The sequence below is a fragment of the Salmo salar genome, chromosome ssa04, assembly GCF_905237065.1.
Source record: "Salmo salar chromosome ssa04, Ssal_v3.1, whole genome shotgun sequence".
Lineage (NCBI taxonomy): Eukaryota > Metazoa > Chordata > Actinopteri > Salmoniformes > Salmonidae > Salmo > Salmo salar.
Genome location: NC_059445.1, coordinates 33,976,537 through 34,003,650, shown reverse-complemented (window position 1 = coordinate 34,003,650; position 27,114 = coordinate 33,976,537). Strand labels below are relative to the sequence as shown.

At 41.4% G+C, this 27,114-nt stretch overlaps 2 protein-coding genes across 5 annotated transcripts; one reads left to right on the top strand and one right to left on the bottom strand.

Moving 5' to 3' along the window:
- Positions 1-23,643, top strand: hmbsa (hydroxymethylbilane synthase a). 4 transcript variants are annotated; one of them, XM_014195824.2, is made up of 16 exons: positions 1-190; positions 10,237-10,351; positions 10,454-10,507; positions 14,906-14,978; positions 15,344-15,393; positions 15,556-15,611; positions 16,003-16,098; positions 16,431-16,508; positions 16,812-16,889; positions 17,231-17,306; positions 18,482-18,595; positions 20,462-20,500; positions 21,724-21,843; positions 22,100-22,153; positions 22,393-22,479; positions 22,720-23,643. In XM_014195824.2, exons 2-16 carry the CDS (start codon positions 10,322-10,324, stop codon positions 22,885-22,887), a joined length of 1,173 nt encoding a protein of 390 aa, XP_014051299.1. In that variant the 5' UTR covers positions 1-190; positions 10,237-10,321; the 3' UTR covers positions 22,888-23,643. The 4 variants fall into 4 exon arrangements, with proteins under 4 accessions (XP_014051299.1, XP_014051300.1, XP_045572791.1 ...); XM_014195825.2 differs by lacking the exon at positions 10,237-10,351; XM_045716835.1 differs by lacking the exons at positions 10,237-10,351; positions 16,003-16,098.
- A 708-nt stretch (positions 23,644-24,351) lies between these two features.
- Positions 24,352-24,965, bottom strand: h2ax (H2A.X variant histone). Its single transcript, XM_014195833.2, is given in 2 exon segments — positions 24,352-24,904; positions 24,906-24,965. Coding segments are annotated over 2 exon segments (429 nt in total). The 5' UTR covers positions 24,951-24,965; the 3' UTR covers positions 24,352-24,520.
- Positions 24,966-27,114: the final 2,149 nt, after the last annotated feature.

The window sequence follows — 27,114 nt, the reverse complement described above, 5'->3', positions numbered from 1 at the left end:
ATTTTTACTCTGACGGAAGTGACATGGTCGTCGAGGTCACTGATCCAAGGTGGACTGGAATTTGACAATCATTTACTATTTCGTTACGATAACAGCATATATATTTTAATGATTTTGGACACCATTTTGATAACATCTCTGGGCAGTTTATGTTTGCAAGGAGATGTCTGGTGAAGTTCTAAACGCACAGGTAAGAATCTGAGAGTACGGTGCACGAGGTTTTAGTTTTTGGGACTGCCTTCATTGAACATTGATTGGTGGAAAATTGCGTATCACGCGCTGCTATTGGCTAAACAAGTAAAGAGGTATTTGTTATTGGCTCCACGAGGAGGAAACGTTCAAGAAATAATCCAGCACGCGATTAATGCCGAAAGATATCAGAGTTATAAAAACATGTATTCCTCTGAAGTGGTTAATTGTCGTTCAATTAATCACTCCAGATATATATTGCACATTGACTTGTTTCTGTGTAACTAGCTAGTTAATAGCCCTATAAAGGACGGCGTCCTGGGTGCTTATAATGCAGCGCCCGAAAAATAACTGACGAAATGTTTTTTTGGGGGGATACTTGTTTATGAAATCTAGATATTTAAAGAATCCGTAATCCTATAATTGTATAATGTGTGGATATCTGTATAGAAACAGTCTGAACCGCATTTTTCTCCAAAACGGCACCTATAACTTTGATGTGGTAGAATACGCGTTTTTCACTCCGTCTAGCACAGCAGCTAATTTGGAGAAGGATGCTATTCGGGGCGTGAAAAATTGGTAAAAGTAATACAAAAAGTATTTTTTTTTGGTGAAAATAATCATTATGTTTATCATTAATTATTAATTATTAAAATAATTATTATTAGATGTGCTAACCTCAACCCTAGTATACAGTACCTTTGGAAAGTTTTCAGATCCCTTGACTTTTTCCACATTTTGTTAGGTTACAGCCTTATTTATAAAATGTATACAATTATTTTTTCCCCTTATCTACACAATACCCCAGGTTTTTCTACATTTTTGCTAATTTATTGAAAATCATAAATGAAATATGACATTTACGTAAGTATTCAGACCCTTTTCCCTTGTACTTTGTTAAAGCACCTTTGGCAGAGATTACAGCCTCGAGTCTTCTTGGGTATGACGCTACAAGCTTGGCACACCTGTATTTGGGGAGTTTTTCCCATTCTTCTCTGCAGATTCTCTCAAGCTCAGGTTTGACTGGGAGCTTTGCTGCACAGCTATTTTCAGGTCTCTTCAGAGATGTTTGATCGGGTTCAAGTCCGGGCTCTGCGTGGCCCACTCAAGGACATTCAGAGACTTGTCCTGAAGGCACTCCTGCGTTGTCTTGGCTGTGTGCTTATGCTCGATGTCCTGTTGGAAGGTGAACCTTCACCCCAGTCTGAGGTCCTGAGCGCTCTGGAGCAGGTTTTCATCAAGGATCTCTCTGTACTTTGCTCCATTCATTTTTCCCTCAATCCTGACTAGTCTCCCAGTCCCTACCGCTGAAAAACATCCTCACAGCATGATGCTGCCACCACCATGCTTCACTGTAGTGATGGTGCCAGATTTCCTCCAGATGTGACGCTTGGCAATCAGGCCGAAGAGTTCAATCTTGGTTTCATCAGACCAGGTTTCATCAGACCAGGTTATCTTGTTTCTCATGGTCTGAGAGTCTTTAGGTGCCTTTTGGAAAACTCCAAGCGGGCTGTCATGTGCCTTTTATTGAGGAGTGGCTTCCGTCTGGCGACTCTACCATAAAGGCCTGATTGGTGGAGTGCTGCAGAGATGGTTGTTCTTCTGGAAGGTTCTCCCATCTCCACAGAGGAACTCTAGAGCTCTGTCAGAGTGACCATCGGGTTCTTGGTCACCTCTCTGACTGCTACCTGACTGCTCAGTTTGGCCGGTCGGCCAGCTCTAGGAAGTGTCTTGGTGGTTCCAAACTTCTTCCGTTTAAGAATGATGGAGGTCACTGTTCTTGGCGACCTTCAATGCTGCAGACATTTTTTGGTACTCTTCTCCAGATCTGTGTCTCGACGCAATCCTGTCACGGAGCTTTAAGGACAATTCCTTTAACCTTGTGTCTTGGTTTTTGCTCTGACATGCACTATCAACTGTGGGACCTTTCCAAATCATGTCCAATCAATTGAATTTACCACAGGTCGACTTCAATCAAGTTGTATAAACATCTGAAGGATGATCAATGGAAACAGAATGCACCTGAGCTCAATTTTGAGTCTCATTTGCAAAAATGTCTTAAACTGTTTTTGCTTTGTCATTATGGGGTATTGTGTGTAGATTGCTGAGGATTTTTATTTTATGTTATCCATTTTAGAGTAAGGCTGTAACGTAACAACATTTTGAAAATGTCAAGGGGTCTGAACTTTCCGAAAGCATTATCTATTCATCTTACTATCTCATATAACAGTGCGAGTATACACCCTCGGAATAGAAAAGACAAAAGTGCATCATCCATAGCCCGCCAATAAACTACATCATGCAACCCTCGCGGTTAGCAAATTTACCCCAACATATACCCTTCATTTGCGCGAGAAGGCAGAGTCCTCGCTGCCGCTGATGGCACAAGCTTTTCGCGGTGCATGTTGAGTTGGCTACTTGTGCGAGAAGGCAGAGCGGCTTGATGCTGGGTGACGAATTTGACTGTGAATGTACCAGGAAAATACATTTCTCGACAAGAGGTGACTGAATTAATGTTCAGGATTATAGATGATCGTTACTGAAATAGTAATTAATTATAATTTCAAAGCATGACCATGAAAATAGGTAATAATAAATATGAATCAGCATTATAGTAATTCACAGTAATCTGTTAAAATTATGTTTCGGTCCTTGCTCTTGCGTTAGCAGTGTGCAAAGGGACAGAAAAAAGCGTGTGCCGGAGTTTTTCTGTGAAGGTGAAGCCTTGTGTTGATCTGACCATTAGTTTCTATACCTAAGGTCACTGAATAAAGTGTATATCTTTATTGAAGTACTCAGAATTGCAAAATATACTATATTTGTTAGTTAATTTTTATCACTTACAACCATAAAATAGCAATTTACAGCATAACAATGCAACAATGGTCCATATACCCTTAAACCAAAAACACCATACATTTAGTTAATTAAAAAAATATATCTTTCTTATGCACCAATCAGTAGTTGAAACAATAACAAAGTGGACTCCCGACAATGTTTTGGTAAAACGCTGTGATGGGGCTGGAGAAATGTAACCACTAAAATGTATAGACAGAGTTATGGATGGAAAGATTTGACCATCCATGGTACAACAAGTTTTAACCATGTTTTATTTTTTGTAAAAAAAAATAACTTTTTTTTTACGAACAAGTAAAACAAGCTTGTATTTTGGGTTCTGATAGAGAATGGCAGTTGAACTAAGCTCATGAGGCAATAAGTTATTTTCTGAATCAATGAGTAGATATCATTAATTCATTAAAGTTCAAAAATGGATCTGGATCTAAAAATAAATGTAGTAACTGTTGATTCTCCTTTAACACAAACACAGGTAGCTACTTTGAAGAATCTGAAATATAAAATATTTTTGGATTTTTTTTTAACACTTTTTTTTGCGGTTACTACATCTCACAATGTGTATTTTTTTTTTTTATCAAGTCAGACACCATTTTAATCAGGAGAATCTCCTCTTTATAATGATGTAAGTCTGGGCAGCAATTTCGGGTTGTCATCAAATGCTAGCCCCAAAATACTTTTTGCCCCTGGAACCCTGAGCTCCGCCCATTGTTTCGGCAAATATCTCACAATGTGTATATATATATATTTTTTCAAGTCTGACACCATTTTAATCAGGAGAATCTCCCTTTTGTAATTATGTTTTTTCAATACTTCCTCATTATGCAGATGTAAGCACAGTTGACACCATCGAGGTGCGGATGTTTACTTTCTACACAAGTTGTTATTTTTCTGATTTGTCCTAAGAACAGATTGTAGTGGTAAAATAAAAAGGATACATTTTTTGTGACATTTAGGGTAAATGGAATTCTAAGCATCACTCTAATCAGAAGAGGCTCTGCAAAGTTTATTTTCTATTGCCTTGCTCTAGTGTTCCAGCTCAGCCAACGTTCCTTGGCTGTTTTTCAGCCTTGGGTGAATTTTGACTCATTCTATTGTCCAGCCTAACGGTTGCTAGTAATCCGTACACTGGTAGACTGTACTTCACCCCCGCATGTCGAGCACTGTTTTCTCGCAGTTCTGTTAAAGATGGCGTGGGCAGGCGGGAGCAAAGGACTCTGTGGTAGCTTTGCCAACTAGTCCTAAGGAGGACTCTGGTACACAGCAGGCTGGAGGCAGGGGCGACACCGTGTGCTAGCTAACTAGCAAGCCACACAGTGTCGCCTTAGCCTTCCATCTGATGCTGTGCTAGCGGGAGGTGTGGACGACAGGTCGACGGTGTCCTTCACCCCCGCCTGTCGGGCACGGTTCTCCTGCAGCTCTGTTAATGACAGTGAGGACAGGTGTTCGGCAGGCGGGAAGCGAAGGACACTGTATAAAAACACATATTTTTGTACCTTTTTGACGCAAATTCAAGTGTGAAGCATGCATGAAGATGCCGTAGTGCCGCTTGGTGGACAACGACTGCAGTTGTTAGGGCAGAGAGGCACTTTTCGTCATGTAGTGTACGTATGTGGACACCTGCTCGTCGAACATCTCATTTCAAAATCATTGGCATTAATATGAAGTTGGTTCCCCCTTTGCTGCTATAACAGCCTCCACTTTTCTAGGAAGGCTTTTTACTAGCAGAATATTTCCGTGGGGACTTTCAGCCACAAGAGCATCCAATCTCGATAAAACATTTTTGTATGGACCTAGCTTTGTGCATGGGGGAATTATCATGCTGAAACAGGAAAGGGCCTTCCCAAAACTGTTGCCACAAAGTTGGAACCACAGAATCGTCTAGAATGTCATTGTATGCTGTAGAGTTAAGATTTCCCTTCACTGGAACTAAGGGGCCTAGCCCGGACCATGAAAAACAACCCCAGACCCTTATCCTTATTCCACTAAACTTTACAATTGGCTCTAAGCATTCGGGTAGGTAGCGTTCTCCTGGCATCCACCAAACCCAGATTTGTCCGTCGGACAGCCAGATGGTGAAGCGTGATTCATCACTACAGAAAACGCGTTTCCACTGCTCCAGAGTCCAATGGAGGCGAGCTTTACACCACTCCAGCCGACGCTGGTCTTAGGCTTGTGTGTGGCTGTTCGGCCATGGAAACCCATTGAAGCTCCCGACTAACATTTCTTGTGCTGACGTTGCTTCTAGAGACAGTTCGGAAATCTGTAGTGAGTGTTGCAATCGAGGACAGACCATTTCTCTACGATTCAGCCCTCGGTGGTCCCGTTCTACAATTCAGCCCTCGGTGGTCCCGTTCTGTGAGCTTGTGTGGCCTACCACTTCGCGGCTGAGCTGTTGTTGCTCCTAGATGCTTCGACTTCACAATAACAGCACTTACAGTTGACCGGGGAAGGTCTAGCAGGGCAGACATTTGATGAACTGACTAGTTCTTATCACGGTGCCACAATAAAAGTCACTGAGCTCTTCAGTAAGGCCATTTTACTACTAATGTTTGTCTAGTGAGATTGCATGGCTTGGTGCTCGATTTTATACACATGTCAGCAACGAATTTGGCTGAAATAAACAAATCCACTAATTTGAAGGGGTGTCCACATACTTTTGTATATATAGTGTATCTTGTCAGTATTTCCATCTTTGGCTTTCCCAAACTTTGGTCCCGCCCTGTTCACGCTTCCTCACCCATAGATACTCACGGCGTGGCATGGCCTAACGTGACCACGCACCCGAGTAGGGTACTCCTGTTACTCCCATGTTAAATTGCCTACATTGTGCATAACCCGACAATGGCTGCATAGATTTTTTTACTTATTTTTATCATTCTATAAACATTTTTGTATATGCATGGTTGGTCAATTTTAACATACTTCCATGTCGTCTTAATCAACAATATATAATTCCCTTCATTGAACAGAAGGGGACTCCATTGTTTCATTTCCCCCAACGTGCAAGGTGGATTTCCAGGGTGAAACAACAGACTCCCATTAATTTCCAAATAAGGGAAGCGTATTGGGCATGAGACCGTTGGGCGACGCAAGGGAGTGTGAACAGTGTGTGACCAAAGTTGTGGAAAGCGGATTGGCTGTTGACACCTAGCTTACTTGCTAGCACCAACATAAGGTTGAAGCTAGCATAGCCACAGATGGAACAATGAGCCAGATGTTTCACCGGATGTATAATTATCCAGTTGACGTTTCCACTCGCCACCAAATATGGTGATGAGAGGAAGCCTAGTGGCTGGCATTGGGAGAAGATGGAACGAGATGAATTTTAGCCACCATTCTGCAAATTGTCTGATCAATGAAACATTTGATCTCAATATGGGTTTCTGTTCCCAAAACTACACTAAACAAAAATATAACCACAAAATGTAAAGTGTTGGTCCGATGAAAAAATCCCAGACATTTTCTTATTTCTCTCAGATTTTGTGCACAAATTTGTTTATATCCCTGTTAGTGAGCATTTCTCCTTTGCCAAGATAATCCATCCACCTGACGGGTGTGACATATCAAGAAGCTGATTAAACAGCATGATCATTACACAAGTGCACCTTGTGCTGGGGACAATAAAAGATTACTTTAAAATGTGCAGTTTTGTCACAACACAATGCCACAGATGTCTCAAGTTTCGAGGGAGTGTGCCATTGGCATGCTGACTGCGGGAATGTCCACCAGAGGTGTTGCCAGAGAATTTTACTTTCGTTTCTCTACTATAAGCTGCCTCCAATGTCGTTTTAGAGAATTTGGCAGTATGTCCAACCGGCCTCACAACCGCAGACCACGTGTACCCATGCCAGCCCAGGACCTCCACATCCGATTTCTTCACCTGCGGGATTGTCGGGGGGGATATTTCTGTCTGTAATAAAGCCATTTTGTGGGGGAAAAGCTCTGATTGGCTGCTACTGGCTCCACAGTGGGTGAGCCTGGCTGGCAAGTGGGTGGGCCTATGCCCTCCCATGGCTGCATACATTTACATTTTACATTTAAGTAATTTAGCAGACGCTCTTATCCAGAGCGACTTACAACACCTGCCCAGTCATGTGAAATCCATAGATTAGGGCATAATTCATTTATTTGACTGATTTCCTTATATGAACTGTAAATCGGTGTATTTTTGTTCAGTTTACGCACAGAGTGGAGTACGTTTTGTAGACTTGACCCTTTTGCCTAAATCAGGGCCTAAAATTAACAGCCGACACCCGTCAAATGCGGGTAGATTTTGACATTGGCGGGTAAGATTCTCTAATTCACCAGCCACGTTGGCGGAGGTTCACAGTCAAGGCTCTACAGTGCAGCATTTCATACAAATAGTGCGAGTTGTGATTTATAGCTAAATAAATGCTGCAATAGCTGTTTTCAAAGTATTTCTGCTGTTTTGTTTCATATCTTGTAATGCACAAAGAAATCAGAATCTTAAAGATATCCCACCTCACGCAGCAACACTGCCTGTCTGGGGGGCTGTGAGCACTGCGAGTGAAGTGCTAAAATATTTGTTTATAGAAGCAATGCGCACAGGCATAAAAGTTGGTCTAATTTACTCAAGTCTACTAAATTGTGCCTTTGTCCTCGTATCTTGGATATTTACATTGTTTTGTTCACAAGCTAGCAGAAATAGACATCGTCAGCCTCTACTAGTGAGATTCCACAGGCACACGTGACGACTCGAGTCATATATTTGTATAACTAAAGCAAGATAGACCACATCCTGTCTTTTGCAATGGGAGCAAATTAATCATAGTGGGCAGAACAAGCAAGGAGGTGAGAGCCTATTGGCTCGCTCTAGCATGTATTTGCATATTTTCCTTAAGGAACGCCTACTCTGAAGTGCAATAACTCAATTCGCACTTGCACTCATTCTAAACAACGCTTTAAAAAAAAAAAAAAACTTTAGGTAAAGTTTACAAAAGTTAGTCCACTCTGTTAGTAACATATTCTAGTTGGAAACAGAACTGTATTGACATCAAATGCTTCGCTGAATTTGCAGGACGTCGACCAAAATCCATGTCTCACCACTGCCGGCCACTGGGCTTCCTCTCACCACCACTTTGGTAGTGAGTGGAAACCAACTGGATGCTTCACATTTATATATGAAATATTCTAATTGTTCTATCTATGCTCAGTGGCCCTGTTATCAATTAAAAGGGGCAGCTGAACATTTTAGTCTCTGAAAACTCAGGTCACAGAATATTAAATCGAGCAATATACCACATTTACTTCTTAATAGTACGGCATTTGTTGTTTAAGAAGCATAATTAAGAATGCTCATCCATTTTTTGTGTGTAATTATGGCAGAAAAAAATATTTTGTCTGGTAAAAAATCTGAGTGGCTGGTTGATAAAAAATAATAATAATCTAAATAATAAATCTAACTGCCACATTGGCTGGAATACAAAACAGTTTGTTTTATACCCTGACGTTGTTTGGAGTGTAAGGGCGAATTGAGTTATTGCACACACGAACTTCAGAGCAGGCATTCCCTAACAGAAATATGCAAATACATGCTAGAGCGTGCCAATAGGATTTCGCTAGCTCGTGCTTGGCTCTGCCCACCTTGATTCATTTGCTCCCATTGGAAACGACAGGCTGTGGTCTATATCAGTTTAGTTATACAAATCTTTGACGTGGCAATCTGAATTAACGCATTCAAAGTGTCTTGGCCGTGAGTATCTGCAATTCATCAGGGCCCGGTTTGACAAAAGCATTTTAAGGCTAAGTTGAATTTATATAACCTTCTTAGGAACATTGTTAAATCGACAAGCTGTTTCCCAAATCCATCGTTACTAAAGTTGCACTTCAAAATGCTATTTATTTACTGATTGCCTCAGACTACTCGTAGAACAGGGTCGTTAGATGTTTTTTTTTTGCAATTCCGCATCACTTTATACACAGAAGATCTCTGCTCAACATAGAATCAAGCTGTGTTTGTCTCTCTGTGACCGTTGATAATTCGGAAACAAAGTTGACTAAAATACACAATTGGCAATGTCTTTGCAATTGAACAAGCAAAGGATAAAAATATATTTCAAATGCAAAACGAGATGACTGCATTAAAAAACAAAATCCAGTAGGCCTATAGGCTACATACAGTGCCTTCGGAAACTATTCACACCCCTTTACTTCGACTATATTTTGTTACGTTACAGCCTTATTCTAATATTGATAAAAAAATAAAAAAATCCTCATCAATATACACAGAATGCCCAACAATGACAAAGTGAAAACAGGTTTATAGAAATGTTAGCAATTTTTTTGAAAATAAACACCTTATTTACATAAGTATTCAGATATTTTGCTATGAGACTCTAAATTGAGCTCAGGTGCATCCTGTTTCCATTGATCATCCTTGAGATGTTTCTACAACTTGATTGGAGTCCACCTGTGGTAAATTCAATTGATTGGACATGATTTGGAAAGGCACACCTGTCTACAGTGTATTCTGAAAGTATTCAGACCGCTTGACTTTTTCCCATTTTTGCCTCAGATGGGTCTTTACCCATGCCCCCTGTCCAGTGGCTATGCAAGGTGGCCATCACAGGGGTTTGGGGTCCGGCAGGGAAGCTTAATCCTTCTTCTTTACGCAATCCATGCATTAGGCTAAATTCACAAGATAAGCATAGGCCTATAAGGCTATTTCATAGGAAGTGTACATAAAATACCATTATGTGCAGATTTGTAAGTTAACCTTCCGCTTCGACATATAGGCTAGCTGTTAGACTCTACAAACAAAAAATATCAACTAGAAAATTGGAAAAACTATATCAATCTCAATTTTGCAGGGTTGAACATTTTCAATTTTCTGAGTGGATCAGACATTTTTTTTTTTTTACATTTAAAATAATATTCTGTTATTCAATTTGAATGATTGTATTATTATTGTAATGATAAGTGTTACATGCACAGGCAATGAGAAGAAAACATGCGAAAAGTATAGCCTAAACTCTTAATTTGTCCCTAAATAATACAGTGTGAAGGCTATGTGTAGGCTTACCACACACACACACGCACCCAACAACTGACACAATGAATCTGCATTCTTAATTTATCAGCATATGCCAGGAGACCGAGGGTGGAGGCTAGAGTCTAAGACACTACAGGGCAAAGACACTCATAGCTGTGCTCTTCACATACTCCTCACAGACACATCATTGTAGAGCCTGAGGAAGAACTCTCGTCTTCTTTCACCCTTACCAGGAAGATCCCCCTTTTTAAGTCACCCGAAAGAATGGAGGAAGGACCTTATAAGTGTGTTAGAGTGAGTGGTTTAAGGTTTAACCTGGTACTTTCCTAATAAGCTGGAGTTATTAGGAAGATGGCTTATAAGGAAGTTGATGTCTTTTTATTATTTTCTTAACAGGATGGAAACGGAACAGTGAATCGGGTCATTAGGATGGGGACCAGGAAGAGCCAGGTAAATTCATTCATTCATTTAGTTGTAAATGTATATCATTATAATATTTATTTTTATTCACACCTCCACTGTTAGCGCTCAGAGCTTAAGAATTTCACTGTACACAGCAACTACATCTGTGCATGTGACTAAATAAAAATGGAATCATTAATTGATTCACAAGCTTGTTCAGATGATCTACTGTAGGATATTTGATCACTTCATGTCATTAATATTACCGTTCACTAATTCTGGTCACCAAATGTTGACTTAAAATCATTCAGTCATCATAGTAAAATGTCCTCTCAAAAAGCCTCTGTATTCAACCTCCATATTAGTAAGGATTTTTCAGTTGAGAGGTTAGGAAGGGAGGTCAACTTGAAAAGGGTGGGTCTGTGTGTACTCATCTGATAAGAGCTCATCCCTGATCTGTCACCATTGTGATAGTCACACAAGTGTCTGTGGCCATGTGTCACAGATACTGCACAGGCTATTTAACTGATGACAATGCATACATTTGTGGTTAACTTGATGTTTATTCGTATCCCAATTAGCTGTTGCACTTGCAGCATTTACTCTTCCTTGGGTCCACATAAAACATAAAATACATGAAAGGGTAAAGAACAGTTATAGACAAGAACGGCATTAGATATTATTACATTAAAATTAAAAGTAATATATTGTCAAGGCACCAAGAGACAATTATTTAAAAACTATTTACACACTTCATATTCACATACCTACAGTTGAAGTCGGAACCTTAGCCAAATACATTTAAACTCAGTTATTCACAATTCCTGACATTTAATCCTAGTAAAAATTCCCTGTTTTAGGTCAGTTAGGATCACCACTTTATTTTAAGAATGTGAAATGTCAGAATAATAGTAGAGAGAATGATTTATTTCAGCTTGCATTTATTTCATCACATCCCCTGTGGGTCAGTTTACATACACTCAATAGTATTTGGTAGCATTGCCTTTAAATTGTTTAACTTGGGTCAAACGTTTCGGGTAGCCTTCCACAAGCTTCCCACAATAAGTTGGGTGAATTTTGGCCCGTTCCTCCAGACAGAGCTGGTTTAACTGAGTCAGGATTGTGGGCCTCCTTGCTCACACACGCTTTTTCAGTTCTGCCCACAAATTGTATATGGGATTGAGGTTAGGGCTTTGTGATGGCCACTCCAATACCTTGACTTTCTTGTCCGTAAGCCATTTTGCCACAACTTTGGAAGTATGCTTGGGGTCATTGTCCATTTGGAAGACCCTTTTGCGACCAAGCTTTAACTTCCTGACTGATGTCTTGAGATGTTGCTTCAATATATCCACATAATATTCCTGCCTCATGATGCCATCTATTTTGTGAAGTGCACCAGTCCCTCCTGCAGCAAAGCACCCCCACAACATGATGCTGCCACCCCTGTGCTTCACGGTTGGGATGGTTTTCTTTGGCTTGCAAGCCTCCCCCTTTTTCCTCCAAACATAACGATGGTCATTATGGCCAAACAGGTCTATTTTTGTTTCATCAGACCAGAGGACGTTTCTCCAAAAAGTACAATCTTTATCCCCATGTGCAGTTTCAAAACGTATTCTGGCTTTTTTATGGCGGTTTTGGAGCAGTGGCTTCTTCCTTGCTGAGCGGCCTTTCAGGTTATGTCGATATAGGACTCGTTTTACTGTGGATATAGATACTTTTGTACCTGTTTCCTCCAGCATCTTCACAAGGTCCTTTGCTGCTGTTCTGGGATTGATTTGCACTTCGCACCAAAGTGTGTTCATCTCTAGGAGACAGAACGCGTCTCCTTCCTGAGCGGTATGACGGCTGCGTGGTCCCATGGTATTTATACTTGCGTACTATTGTTTGTACAGATGAACATTGTACCTTCAGGGGTTTGGAAATTGCTCCCAAGGATGAACCAGACTTGTGGAGGTCTACAATTATTTTTCTGAGGTCTTGGCTGATTTCTTTTGATTTTCCCATGATGTCAAGCAAAGAGGCACTGAGTTTGAAGGTAGGCCTTGAAATACATCCACAGGTACACTTCCAATTGACTCAAATTATGTCAATTAGCCTGTCAGAAGCTTCTAAAGCCATGATATAATTTCTGGAATTTTCCAAGCTATTTAAAGGCACAGTCAACTTAGTGTATGTAAACTTCTGACCCACTGGAATTTTGATACAGTGAAATAATCTGTCTGTAAACAATTGTTGGAAAAATGACTTGTCATGCACAAAGTAGATGTCCTAACCGACTTGCCAAAACTATAGTTTGTTAACAAGAAATTTGTGGAGTGGTTGAAAAACGAGTTTTAATGACTCCAACCTAAGTGTATGTAAACTTCCGACTTCAACTGTATATACAGTACAGTTAAATTAGATCTTTAGAAAGAGGAGAGGTGCACATTTTTACTAAACTTGCTTTTTGCCTGAGTAACCTCTGGTGGCAGAGCATTCCATGATGACATTGCTCTACATGACTGATTGACGCATTAAATCAGTTTTTTTGGTTTGGGTACCGTGAAGAAACCCATAGTGGCGTGTCTAGTGGGATATGTATGTCTATCTGAAGTGTATGCAAATAGGTTATACAAGAGGTTTGGAATTTTCAATACACAAATGTTTTTAAAAAGACTAGAAGAGAAATAGTCAATCTCTCAACCAGGAAAGACTGTCATTTATGTTGTTGATATTAGTTCTGTGTGTGCAGTTAAGGGCAAGTTGTGCTGCTCTGTTTTGAGCCAGCTGCAGCTTTACTAGGTCATTCTTTGCTGCAGCTGACCATATTACTGGACAGTAATCAAGATCGGACAAGACCAGCGCCTGGACAACTAGTACAGTCGAGTTTAGTCAAAAACACAGAAACTTTTTGTAACAGACATACCTCACCCCTTCTTTAATACAACTTAGTCAATATGACTTACTTGACCATGATAACTGACCATCCAATGTTACTCCTAGGAGTTCAGCTTCCTCAACTTGCTCAATGGTCACACTCGTTATGCACAGCTCCATTGACCCATTTACTGTGTTGGTGTTGCTCATAAAATGTATCATCACTTCAGAATTAGCAGAGAGCCTACTCTGGAAATGTGACATGTTTAAAGAGTATATTGTTCCAAATAATGTCTAAAAGGCAAAAGAAAAAAGTGTACTTTTTGAGATATTAATATTTTTTATGTTCAATGAATGTGAACATTTTTATTTCAGAATCCAGATATACTCCATATGTTAGAGCACACTATAAGGAGGATAATGCCACCAAGATGTCTGTCTTTTGTACAATTCTCATGTCGTAACATCTTACAGGAGGCATGAATAGGTCTAAAAAAGGACCTGAAATGGCCAGTTTCATCATGATTTAAAAAAAAAAAAAAATGTTTGTCAAGCATCCTGCCTATCCCAATTCTGAGATACCAAAAATATTTTCTGCCTACTCCGGTGTGGACTCCCCCTTGTACTGTACTGACTCAGATGACTGATGATTGGCTAAAGGAAATGTATAATAAGATGATAGTTGGAGCTGTTTTGTTAGATTTCAGTGCAGCCTTTAATTTTATTGATCCTCATTTGTTATTGAAAAAATATCACCTTTACATCACCTGCCATCACATGGTTGGAGAGTTACAGGTAGCTACCTAAATAATGCAAACGTTTGAGTAAATGAGGGATACAAAGTATATTGAATGCAGGTGCTTCCACATAGGTGTGGATCCTGAGTTAATTAAGCAATTAACATCGCATCACACTTAAGGTCATGTATAAAAATGTTGGGCAGGCCATTATTTTCGCTACCATGGCTATGCCCTCATAGGATGACAGAGCCCCCATCCACAGGACACGAGTGGTCACTGAATGGTCAGTAGTTAACTTGTTGTTTAGAAAAATAGCATTTACTAAGAATAGGCAGTAAACTAATTGGATGGCTGTTAGAGACAGCAAATGGTGCTTTACAATTTTATGTGGTGGAATTACTTTAGCTTCCTTCCACGCCTGTGAGGACACACTCCTTTTAGGCTTTGGTTAAAGACATGACAAATAGGGGCGGCAATACAGTCTGCTACCATTCTCAATAGTTTCCCATCTAGGTTATCTATACCAATAAATGGTGGCTTATCATTATTGATGGATAACAATAGTTCTTCAACCTCTCCCACACTAACTTGACCAAATGCAAAACCCGCTATTCTTTCTCTCATTATTAGATCTTTTATACAAAAATACAATGGTTCACTGTTCAATGTTGTAATTTCACAATTTTTATTTTTTCACTTTAATGTCCATGTCGTAGCCTTTATCAAGGAAAGTTAAGTGCCCACATTTGCTCTAAGCAATGATGATAAATCAGTTTCACCTGGCACATCATTCCTTACATATCTACATAATGTATGTAATAATATAAAATAATGTATTTTTATATTTCAGTTGGCTCGCATCCAGACTGATTATGTGGCAGAGAAACTGAAGACACTTTATCCAGATGTCCATCTGGAAATAGGTGAGAAAAGTAGAGATGCGTAATACAAGAACACTCATACAGCCATACACACTCTCTCTCCCTCCCACTCTCTTTCTCTCACTTTTCCTCCCGCTCTCTTTCCCTCCCTGACTCTCTCTCTCTCTCTCTCTCTCTGTATTTCTTTCCTCTGTTTGTCAGCCTTTCAGTTTCTGAACAAATAGTAGATTGTGTTTGGGAGAAGATGGTGTAAAGCATACAACTGTACTGACACACAGTTTACTGTCTTTTGGCTTTGTTGCTCTGACTGTCTTTTAAAGAGAATCTGCTGAAATAGAACTGATGACCTCACTACCACTGTCATTCATAGTCATGATTGTAATACACTACTTTTTCATTCATCCCAGTTGCCATGTCCACAATTGGTGACAAAATCTTGGACACTGCATTATCAAAGGTTAGTTCAGAATAAATAATGCTTGAAATGTATTTGTAGGTTTGAGATCATTGTCAAACCTTTGCAGGATGCTATTTTATTAACTTTATCAGTGCTGGTGGTATGGCAACGTGGATGGTATGTCTGTATTTAGCGTCTCGAAATGTGTCTTGGTTGTTTCAGATAGGTGAGAAAAGTCTTTTCACAAAGGAGCTCGAGAATGCTCTGGAGAGGAATGAGTAAGTATGGACAATGTTAATGACAGTATTGATTTGAGTGACACTCTCCTAGTGACAAGTAGCAAGTCTGATAAACAGCGCCCTCTGTTGCCAGAACTCTGAACTTTATCAAATTTCATTGCGTAAGAACACATACAGGTAACTGCCAAAATAAAGAAACGAGGAATACAAAGAATATTGAAAGCAGGTGCTTCCATACATGTGTGGTTCCTGAGTTAATAAAGCAATTAACATTGCATCATGCTTAAGGTCATGTATAAAAATGGTGGGAAGGCCATTATTTTGGCTACCATGGCTATGCCCCCAAAGGATGACAAAGCCCCCATCCCATCATGCTTAGAGTCATGTATAAAAATGCTCAGTTGCCCATTATTTTGACTACCATGGCTAGACCACCAGATCGCAACCAACTTGAACACTTATGGAAGATTCTGGAGCGGCGCCTGAGACAGCGTTTTCTACCACCATCAACAAAACACCAAATTAGGTAATTTCTCATTGAAGAATTGCGTTGCATCCCTCCAATAGAGTTCAAGACACTTGTAGAACCTATGCCAAGGTGCATTGAAGCTGTTCTGGCGGCTCGTGGTGGCCCAACATCCTATTAAGACACAATGTTGGTGTTTCCTTTATTTTGTCAGTTACTTGTAGATGAGTGCGTTAGAGGTTGAAAAATAAAGAGCAGTTCTTTATTATAGTAATAACTATATTGTGAAATGGGGGTTTATTTTTGGTGTTTTGAAATGACAAGGCTGTGGAGTTAATGCAAAAACTTGGAGTGTACAACTATTCTATAACCAGCATCTCTCTTTCAAACAGGGTAGACCTAGTAGTGCACTCTCTCAAAGACCTCCCTACAACTCTGCCCAATGGCTTCACTATAGGAGCAGTGCTTCAGTGAGTACAAACCCTACTTAGTACATCATCAATACTGTCCATTGTCATCCACACTCTTCTTATAGATGGACTAAGCAGTGACAGTGTTGTGGGATGGATAGTACGAACAACAACAGCCGGAAGCTGATGTCTTCCAATAAATGTCCATTCATACAAATCGATTTTGAACTGATCTATGGAAATTAGTTTTAGTTTTCACATTCATTGAGACTGGGCCTGTCTTTTTTGCAAAATAAGTTTCCCTTTTGAATACTAAGATTTTCTGTGTATATGTTTTCTCTTCCTTTCCAATGTTTCTCAAAGGCGTGAAAGCCCACATGATGCAGTGGTGCTACATCCAAAGAACAGTGGACTGACCCTGGACACTTTGCCAGATGGCAGGTAGGTGTGCCACTATGCCAGGGAGAATAGTGAATGAAAGAGACCAATTCTCAGTGTTCTGTGGTAAACTTGACACATCACACAGCCTATAATGTCTTCATCAAGCTTTAAGACTAGGACATGGCATATCCTATGATATTCAGTTGGAGTAATTGCAAAACTGCACCTGCAAAAAAAGAAAGAACTTAGTATTCTTTTTTTTGCGACCATGTCCTTTTGAATTACTGACACTTACAATGCAATGGTCAGTGTGTATGTCTATATTTGATCATTTTGAGAACTTCAATGGCTGATTTTCAGACCAAACTCCACTGACGTCTGTGTCTGTTTTGTTCTCACAGTGTGATTGGTACTAGCTCTTTGCGTCGGGCAGCTCAGCTGAAGAAGAGGTTTCCTCATCTGGAGTTTAAAGACATTGTATCGTTTTCTTATGCAGAACTGCTATGATTTACTGTCTGTCCATCTGTGTGTCTTATTGCTGTCAGTATTCATGCATGTAGCTATTGTAGGGGAGCCTGGAGGCAATTATAACACTTTTTGTCCTACTCTATTGCTCAGAGAAGACTTGAACTAGGCCAGTCATTCAAGTTTCTTATATATCTGTCACCTAATCATTCATACCTGTCGGATCACAATATTGATTTTAATCCGAAAAGTCATGCAGGGGTAATTGTAACAGTAGCTGGGGTCAAATGTAACACCTACAAAATCAACCAAATAAATGTATTAAAATGAAAAAAGTAATGTTTATGAATAATCATATCAGAGACGTATGTAATGATTTTGCAAGAAATGTGACTATTTCTATGTACGTAACCAATAATTACATGGCCATTTGGTTCCTCTCAAAACATCTGAATAGTCGATGGTGCCGAGATTATATCCGTTTACAACTTATTTGGCACTTTACAGGACCCCAAGGCTATTTAGAGTTATTATATGTATAATTCATACAATCTTAAAGTTAAATTCACTTGTTTTCATCATATTGCTGCTTGGCTCAGGGTCATTTTAACACTGTGTTACGAATGCCCCCAACCCAGCAGCCATGTCACAACATCATGTGCCTAGCAAGAGACAACAAATTAAATCAAATTTTATTGGTCACATACACATATTTCGCAGATGTTATTGCAGTGTATTGAAACGCTTGTGAACATTTTTATGTAAGAAATAACACCCCCCAAAAAATAATTACTGTAAAGTTGCTTAGGCGCTAGAAGCAGAGCTGCCATATCTGTCGTGCCATCTTGAATAGTGACCACATGTCATTCATGTCAATGTTTAGCCAACATATAGTGAACAAATTATGCTAGTTGGATTTATTGGACATTAATGCTCAGTGCAATATAAGAAAAATACAGCCAATTTTTTTAAATACACAAAACTACTTTCACCCCTAAAAAAATATATTTCAAAAATTGCCCATAAAATGTGAGATATTTGGCTGTAACTTTTCAAGCAGGAAAAAAACTAAATGGGCATGTACTGTGTGTTTCATCACTCTTGCTAGCTTCTGTTTGGCAAAATTCACGGTGTTACAATTGCCCCCAGTCTCCCCTAGTAATTGTTCCTTAACCTGAGCACTATAGCGAGGTAACCTCAACACTCGTCTGAAGAAGCTGGATGAGAAGGAAGACTATGCTGCCATCATCCTGGCGGCAGCAGGGCTGAAGAGGATGGGGTGGGAGGCACGAGTCAGCCAGGTATAGTGCAACCAGCCTCCCCAAACATTTACATTTACATTACATTTAAGTCATTTAGCAGACGCTCTTATCCAGAGCGACTTACAAAATGGTGCATTCACCTTATGATATCCAGTGGAACAACCACTTTACAATAGTGCATCTAAATCTTTTAAGGGGGGGGTTAGAAGGATTACTTTATCCTATCCTAGGTATTCCTTAAAGAGGTGGGGTTTCAGGTGTCTCCGGAAGGTGGTGATTGACTCCGCTGTCCTGGCGTCGTGAGGGAGCTTGTTCCACCATTGGGGTGCCAGAGCAGCGAACAGTTTTGACTGGGCTGAGCGGGAACTGTGCTTCCTCAGAGGTAGGGGGGCCAGCAGGCCAGTGGTGGATGAACGCAGTGCCCTTGTTTGGGTGTAGGGCCTGATCAGAGCCTGAAGGTATGGAGGTGCCGTTCCCTTCACAGCTCCGTAGGCAATCACCATGGTCTTGTAGCGGATGCGAGCTTCAACTGGAAGCCAGTGGAGAGAGCGGAGGAGCGGGGTGACGTGAGAGAACTTGGGAAGGTTGAACACCAGACGGGCTGCGGCGTTCTGGATGAGTTGTAGGGGTTTAATGGCACAGGCAGGGAGCCCAGCCAACAGCGAGTTGCAGTAATCCAGACGGGAGATGACAAGTGCCTGGATTAGGACCTGCGCCGCTTCCTGTGTGAGGCAGGGTCGTACTCTGCGAATGTTGTAGAGCATGAACCTACAGGATCGGGTCACCGCCTTGATGTTAGTGGAGAACGACAGGGTGTTGTCCAGGATCACGCCAAGGTTCTTAGCACTCTGGGAGGAGGACACAAGGGAGTTGTCAACCGTGATGGCGAGATCATGGAAGGGGCAGTCCTTCCCCGGGAGGAAGAGCAGCTCCGTCTTGCCGAGGTTCAGCTTGAGCTGGTGATCCGTCATCCACACTGATATGTCTGACAGACATGCAGAGATGCGATTCGCCGCCTGGTTATCAAAAAGGGGGAAAGGAGAAGATTAATTGTGTGTCGTCTGCATAGCAATGATAGGAGAGACCATGTGAGGATATGACAGAGCCAAGTGACTTGGTGTATAGCGAGAATAGGAGAGGGCCTAGAACAGAGCCCTGGGGGACACCAGTGGTGAGAGCGCATGGTGCGGAGACAGATTCTCGCCACGCCACCTGGTAGGAGCGACCTGTCAGGTAGGATGCAATCCAAGCGTGGGCCGCGCCGGAGATGCCCAACTCGGAGAGGGTGGAGAGGAGGATCTGATGGTTCACAGTATCAAAGGCAGCAGATAGGTCTAGAAGGATGAGAGCAGAGGAGAGAGAGTTAGCTTTAGCAGTGCGGAGAGCCTCCGTGACACAGAGAAGAGCAGTCTCAGTTGAATGCCCAGTCTTGAAACCTGACTGATTAGGATCAAGAAGGTCATTCTGAGAGAGATAGCAGGAGAGCTGGCCAAGGACGGCACGTTCAAGAGTTTTGGAGAGAAAAGAAAGAAGGGATACTGGTCTGTAGTTGTTGACATCGGAGGGATCGAGTGTAGGTTTTTTCAGAAGGGGTGCAACTCTCGCTCTCTTGAAGACGGAAGGGACGTAGCCAGCGGTCAAGGATGAGTTGATGAGCGAGGTGAGGAAGGGGAGAAGGTCTCTGGTGTGCCTGGCCCTCAAGGCAAATGTCATGGCATAATACAAGACACACAACTTTTCACCAAACAATACAATTTCACAGTGCATACCTATAAATTGACTAGGTATCCCCCTTTCCCTAAATTGATAAATATGCTAGGAAAATTGATTTGATAATGTTGTTGTGCTGTATGTCTCTTGGTAGCTGCTGTAGAAATTAAATGTTTGTTGGGTTTGTCTCTACAGGTTCTTGGCCCTGAGGACTGTATGTATGCTGTTGGCCAGGTGGGTACAGTTTTTAGCTATTGTTGATGTTTACAGGAAGCACCTGGGGTGCCAGCCGTTATAACCGTTACACCATGAGTGCCACACCGTGTACATCCATTCTGCATGTTGGCATAGATTCACTGTAAAATATTTAATCTTGGAAGACCGAACACATATGAATCCTTTGATGATATTTAAAGGTCCAATACAGCTGTTTTTATCGCAATATTAAAACATGTCTAGGTAACAATAAAGCACATTACTGTGATTGTTTTCAATCAAAATATTTCAAAAAATAGCAGACATTTCTCAAGCAAGAATTCTGTTAGGACTGTCTGGGAGTGGTCTGATTGGGGAGGGGAAAATTGAAAACGAGCTATTGTTGGCAGAGAACTTTAGATCTTTCTTGTTGGTTTATTAACTAATTTACTAAAAGGTCATTATCATTTTCACAATTTCACAGTATTATTCCAACCTCAATTTGGAAATAGTTTATTAGGTACACCCATCTAGTACTGGGTCGGACCCCCCTTTTCACCCAGAATAGCCTGAAATCTTTGGGGCATGTGCCATGAAAACATTCCCCACACCATTACACCACTGCCACCAGCCTGTACTGTTGACACCAGGTAGGATGGGGCCATGGACTCATGCTGCTTTAATTAGTTTAAATTAACAGGTGTGCCTTGTTAAAGGTACATTTGTGGAATTTCTTTCCTTGTTAATGCGTTTGAGACCATTTAATTGTGTTGTGACAAGGTAGGGGTGGTATACAGAAGATAGCCATATTTGGTAAAAGACCAAGTCCATGTTAGGGCAAGAACAGTTCAAATAAGCAAAGAGGAACAACAGTCCATCATTACTTTAAGACATGAAGGTCAGTCAATCCAGAAAATGTCAAGAACTTTGAAAGTTTCTTCAAGTGCAGTCGCAAAAACCATCAAGCGCTATGATGAAACTGGCTCTCATGAGGACCGCCATAGGAAAGGATGGCCAAGAGTTACCTCTGCTGCAGAGGATAAGTTCATTAGTTACCAGCCTCAGAAATTGCAGCCCAAATAAATAAAAACTTCAGAGTTCAAGTAACAGACATATCTCAACATCAGCTGTTCGGAGGACACTGCATGAATCAGGCCTTCATGGTCGATTTGCTGCAAAGAAACCACTACTAAAGGACAAGTGTCACAGGGAAATCACATTTTTGACTGCACTGAGACTTTAAGAGAGTCTGTATCCCCCAGGGTGCCCTTGCCGTGGAGGTGCGGGCGCGAGATTGTGACATCCTGGAGATGGTGTCTACCCTGCACCACTCAGAGACTGTGCTGCGCTGCATCGCAGAGAGGGCCTTCCTCAGACGCCTGGCAAGTTAACCATGCGTTTCCCCATACACACGCCTGACAAAAACATAAACAAGACACCAGCTGGCAGCTGCACCTGCTGATGCTGAATAGCTGCGGTTCAAAAGCTGCAGCTTATAGAATTGAATGTGTGTATTTTTCTTGCCTCACACAATCAATTTATTTGGTGCATGGATCATAATTTGTGTGCATCAATATTACAAAGCCTTCTCCTATATTATCACTCTGACCCTTGCTGCTTGGTCCTTTTTGTACACAGGAGGGAGGATGCAGTGTACCAGTTGCTGTGAACACAGAAGTGAAGGACTCGGTGGTAAGGAAGTAGTTAGACATCTAATCAGAATCGGGAATAGATGCAGAAACCACCAACCATAGAGCTGAGCAGAATTACCTCTAAGCAGATTGCTGTACTGTACTGATTTTATTCAGTCACTTCCAATGGCCAATTTCAAATAATCAGTAGACTGTAGAAATTATCTACAGATGGAAGTTTTCTGTAATTGATGAGAGTAGGTGTGCTCATGAGTTTAATGCTCTTCTCTCCTGTTCCAGCTCTCTCTGACTGGTGCTGTGTACAGCCTGGATGGAGCTGACAGCTTGAAGGAGGCCATGGAAACCAATGTAGACCCAGGAAATAAGGTTGGGGACAGGACCTGTTTTTATATGGCCGTCATGCCATATTCCTAATTTATTATTTACTGTATGTGATATTTACTGTTTTTGTATGGTCGTCATGCTTACGATTTTCTGGAATGTAAACTGGTATGCTCAGTTTCAACATTGTGGTGAAAGTTTGGATTTATGGCTAGTTTCATTTTATACCTAGAACGTGAATGTGATATTTTAGCCAATTGATTGTCTCCATTTTCCTCTTCTCAGTTAGAGTCGGCGGCAGACATCCAGCATGTTGGGGTAACAGCCCACAATGTGCCTCAGTGTGCCCAGGTAGCAGCTGAGAAGCTGGGGGTGGACCTGGCCGATCTCCTGCTCAGCAAAGGAGCCATGGAGATCCTGACCACTGCTCGGAAACTCAACGACGCACGCTAAGGCCCTCTCTCCACTCCTACAGCAGGTCCCAATTTGCTCCCTACCCCTTCCTTTGGCTCTCTAACCTTTTGGCTAAGGGGAATAAGTAGGAAGCGGATTGGGACCGGCTGCCAAACACTGTGCAAGCCATGATCAGCATCCAAGACCAGCAGAAGTCGGCAGAGTCTTGAATAATGTTTACTCTGAATATGTATGGATTTACCTCAGTTGTATTGTATAAGCTAAATGTATATGATCCTATGTATGTATGAGCTACTACTCTTGAGAATGGGTAAATACTAGGTGAAAATTTGTATAGATGCTGAGGGTTAAGAATGTACCAAACAAAGATTTCTGTGAGTATGACTGACCAACTCCACACACAGTATTACAACTGAACCGTATGACACATCTCAGGCAAGGCCCCTGGCCGTTTTTTAATCACTTTTCTAAACCAGAACAAAATGATAAAACCTGGAATATATTGACAGCAAGAGAATGTTGTCACAAGTGAATATATAACTATCAACTCTTACTGGAAAATGTCTCATACCGATAGTGCCATGTTTGTATACAGTATGTGCTTTCTATGAAGCCTTCATATCTGCTTCAGCTCTATAAATACCGACCAGTTGTACTGAGTGATTAGTGCTTTGAGGTCGTTTCGATTATTAAAAAAATTATCACTGGTTTAGATTTGTAGTTAAATGTTATACATTAAATGCAGTAACAGATTAAATAAAAGTCCCATGATGGTAGTGACTGCCCATCAGTTTACCGAATGTCATGTGTAAATTACATGTTTGATATTTCATTCGGGCGGAGCTATTTTAGTTATTGAAGGGCATACTTTTGACTGTATCCCTCTCGAATTATGTCTGTAGCAGGTGTAAAAGAGAAACAGACCGGGTATGCGCCCAATGGATAATGGTCATTGTAGTTAATTACGTTTTCTGCGTTAAACTGTATAAAACTACAACTCCCTAAATCGCAGTTTGGGTTTGATCTGATTTATCTCTAGAGAAACTGCGCACAGGAAGAACGAAATGGAATTCAAATTGAACCGATGTAGGTCAGTTATTCGTTTAATTGCTCAGCACTACCAACCAGGTTGTTAGATAATTCAGCTGCAGGAGTGCGGCTCCTGAACACTTCCTTGGGTACAAACTACACAACGCCTTTGTTTCACCAGATTGTTTAGTTTGGACTCTACGCGAACCTTTCACAACCAGGGCTAGCGACATTTCCCAAAAATAGATTTAGACAGTACATTCGTGGTCTGGACAAACTAGGCAAAGGTAATCGCCATGGCAGGTCCTTTGAGAACTACGGTTGGTATATTGGTTAGCCAAGTTCCCCCAACAGTAGTGTAGTGGCTACTGTTAGCATGCTCAAACCTGTCGTAAACACTTAAGGTCAGCTTTCTCAAACATTGATTTCACTCACTTGTTAAACCTTCGATAGCATACAAAACGTGACAAGATGTATCAAAAGAACATTTATTGCAACCTAAGAATTTTAAGCGCGAAAAAACAGCACATTTCCAACAAAGGAAAATAGGAATGGAAATTTAACAAATTTTCAGAATGTGTGGGTGGCCCTTAAAAGGGCCTTTTGGTTGAAGAGTTCGTTGGAGGTTTATTTAAATCGCCAACTAATATTCTTGGGACTGTGAAGAAGCCTTCTTTCCCGCCTTCCCGCTTGGTGCAGCGGCCGCCCCTGTCTTCTTTGGTAGCAAAACAGCCTGGATGTTGGGCAACACACCTCCCTGGGCGATGGTTACACCGCCGAGTAGTTTGTTCAATTCCTCGTCGTTGCGAACGGCCAGCTGCAGATGGCGGGGGATGATACGGGACTTCTTGTTGTCCCGAGCGGCATTGCCAGCCAACTCCAGAATCTCAGCAGTCAGGTACTCGAGGACAGCAGCCATGTACACGGGAGCACCAGCACCTACTCTATGAGCGTAGTTGCCCTTCCTCAGCAGACGGTGGACACGACCTACGGGGAACTGAAGACCAGCGCGGGAGCTGCGGGACTTTCGCCTTTGCGCGGGCCTTTCCTCCGGTTTTGCCTCGTCCAGACATGATGCAGATTTTCAAGACTCAGGTATATCAGAGAAACAAACAGGCTGTGGTACAAGGAAATAATGAGCATTAAAGGAACTACTGCGGAATATAAACGCTGCAATTTAATCCCGCCTTCAAATCCTATTGGATATTGAAATGAGAAGGCGCATATAATTGGCGTTGAGCGGTAACTGCTTGAAAGAGATGAACCCTCATTGGCCTGGAATTTCTGTGCATATCAGAGTAGTCTGAGGACCGTGTTTGATTGGTTTATTGTGCTTATCGCTGTTGTCATTGGATCACATTGCTCTCGATCAAATTTGGGGGGAAATGTCACGCCAATCAAATACCCTCCCTCCCAATTTAAATTTTTGGAGGAAAGCCAGCAGTCTATGAAGCCGAAACAATTATTTGTTACATGAATCAGCGTGTTCGCAACAAGGTGTTCTTTCAAACTCTATCACAGATGAATAGGGGAAAGTATGTTTTGGTAAACAACGAATTGTTGGGGAGCGGGGGTATAGCTATTGCTACCAACGGTAGAGAGAAATATTAATGGCGTCTTTTTGTAGGCAATGGTTCGTTAGACAAAGCCTATGAAGAAAATGGATGGCGTTTTTGGATGAACGCCGTTCAGTCTATGGTTAACACAGGTTTAGGCATCTTATATGTTTTGTTCTATGAGATAATCTTAATCTAACCTCACTTTTTTTTTATTTTGAAGAATTTAGCCTATTTAATAATAAAAACAAATCACAAAGGCTTCATAATTCGTAAAGGTCATGTTAACTGACTGCCATTATATCATAGATCAAAACATAACGTCTCATAAGCAGGGTGGGAAATTTAACTTTTTCTTTCCACAGCCAATGTGGCAGGTAGATACAAAAAAATCTAGCAGCCACTCAGATTTTTACCTATCAAAATAATATTTTGCTCCTTAATTACACAAAGAAAATACATAAACAACGGTGAGCATGCTTTCTAATTTAAAAGATGAGATGTATTACTATTAAGTAATAGGGTATGTTTAAGAACAATTTTGTGACCTGCCTCAATTTGTGTTAAAATAAATAATTTAGATCCAATAATAAAAAGATAAACATCAAGAATCAACAAAGTGCCCTTCCACAAAATGCTGAGTGATACAGCTTATTCATTATTATAGTTCAGGGGTCAATGATTTTTTTTTTACAAGGATAGGGCCTACATGATGTGCCCCTAATTAGAAATGTAGAAGTACACAAATAAATCTAAGAGAACAATGACTAAAACTTAATGAATAAACATTTTGGGGAGTGATCCATACTCAATCAAGCACAATCATTAGGTGAGCAAAAAACATTTCAGGTGGCCCGTGGTAACGACAGTTACTGAAATTGTAACTCCAGTTCTATGAGTGGCGCGGAGCCCCATAACGGAACTCTGCTCTTGTTGGTTTACCTTGCTGCGGAGGCAGGGAATCGCCTGAGAAATGTATTATGCACACACCTGCAGCCAATGGGAGTACAGGTGTCCCTATATATGGGGATGCCTCCCCACAATCAGCCTCCTGAAAATGATCTTCAGCGAGACTGGGGGTCGGCAGGGCCTTAAGGCCTATGGGGCTCTGCTCCACTTATAGAGCTGGAGTTACAACTTCAGTAACTATCGTTCTATATCGTGGCGCTCCGCCTCTGCTCCTATTGGTTTAAGGCGGAGCGAAACGCTCCAAAATGTACTCCCTGCCGAGCCAAACACTTAATGACAAGGTCGGGCCTAGCAATAGCTGTGACCGAGTCCAATGGCGGACTGGCCGTCAGGAGCACCGAGACATTTCCCGGTGGCCTGAGGGTCGTTTTGGCCTGCCGTGAATAGTCAACTTGACCAGTGATAATATAGCAAGCAGCAATGAGTTGACGGAGAATCCACATATCAGGCGCGACTCTCACTCTCTCGCTGCAGTGTCCCCGCGCCAAAAATGACACCAGGTCTCTCCACGACGCATATCACAACCGTCTACCTGCTTCTCTACCGATAACATTTTAGACAAGTCGCACGGTGAAATGGACGGTCAGAAAAGGAAAGGTGGAGCAGAGAGGGAGAGAATAAAAAAGAGAAAGGCCCTTGCCACAGACGCAGCTAAATGCTGCAAAATAAGCGACATGTTCGCCAGTAAGGGACCAGGTCAGTCAAAAACACT

Excerpts from the sequence above, each read along its gene's own strand:
- hmbsa (XM_014195824.2), top strand. The coding sequence starts at position 10,322 with ATGGAGGAAGGACCTTATAAGTGTGTTAGA. Across the intron at positions 14,979-15,343 it reads AGATGTCCATCTGGAAATAG|TTGCCATGTCCACAATTGGT; the intron begins GTGAGAAAAGTA and ends CATTCATCCCAG. Across the intron at positions 20,501-21,723 it reads GTATGTATGCTGTTGGCCAG|GGTGCCCTTGCCGTGGAGGT; the intron begins GTGGGTACAGTT and ends TGTATCCCCCAG.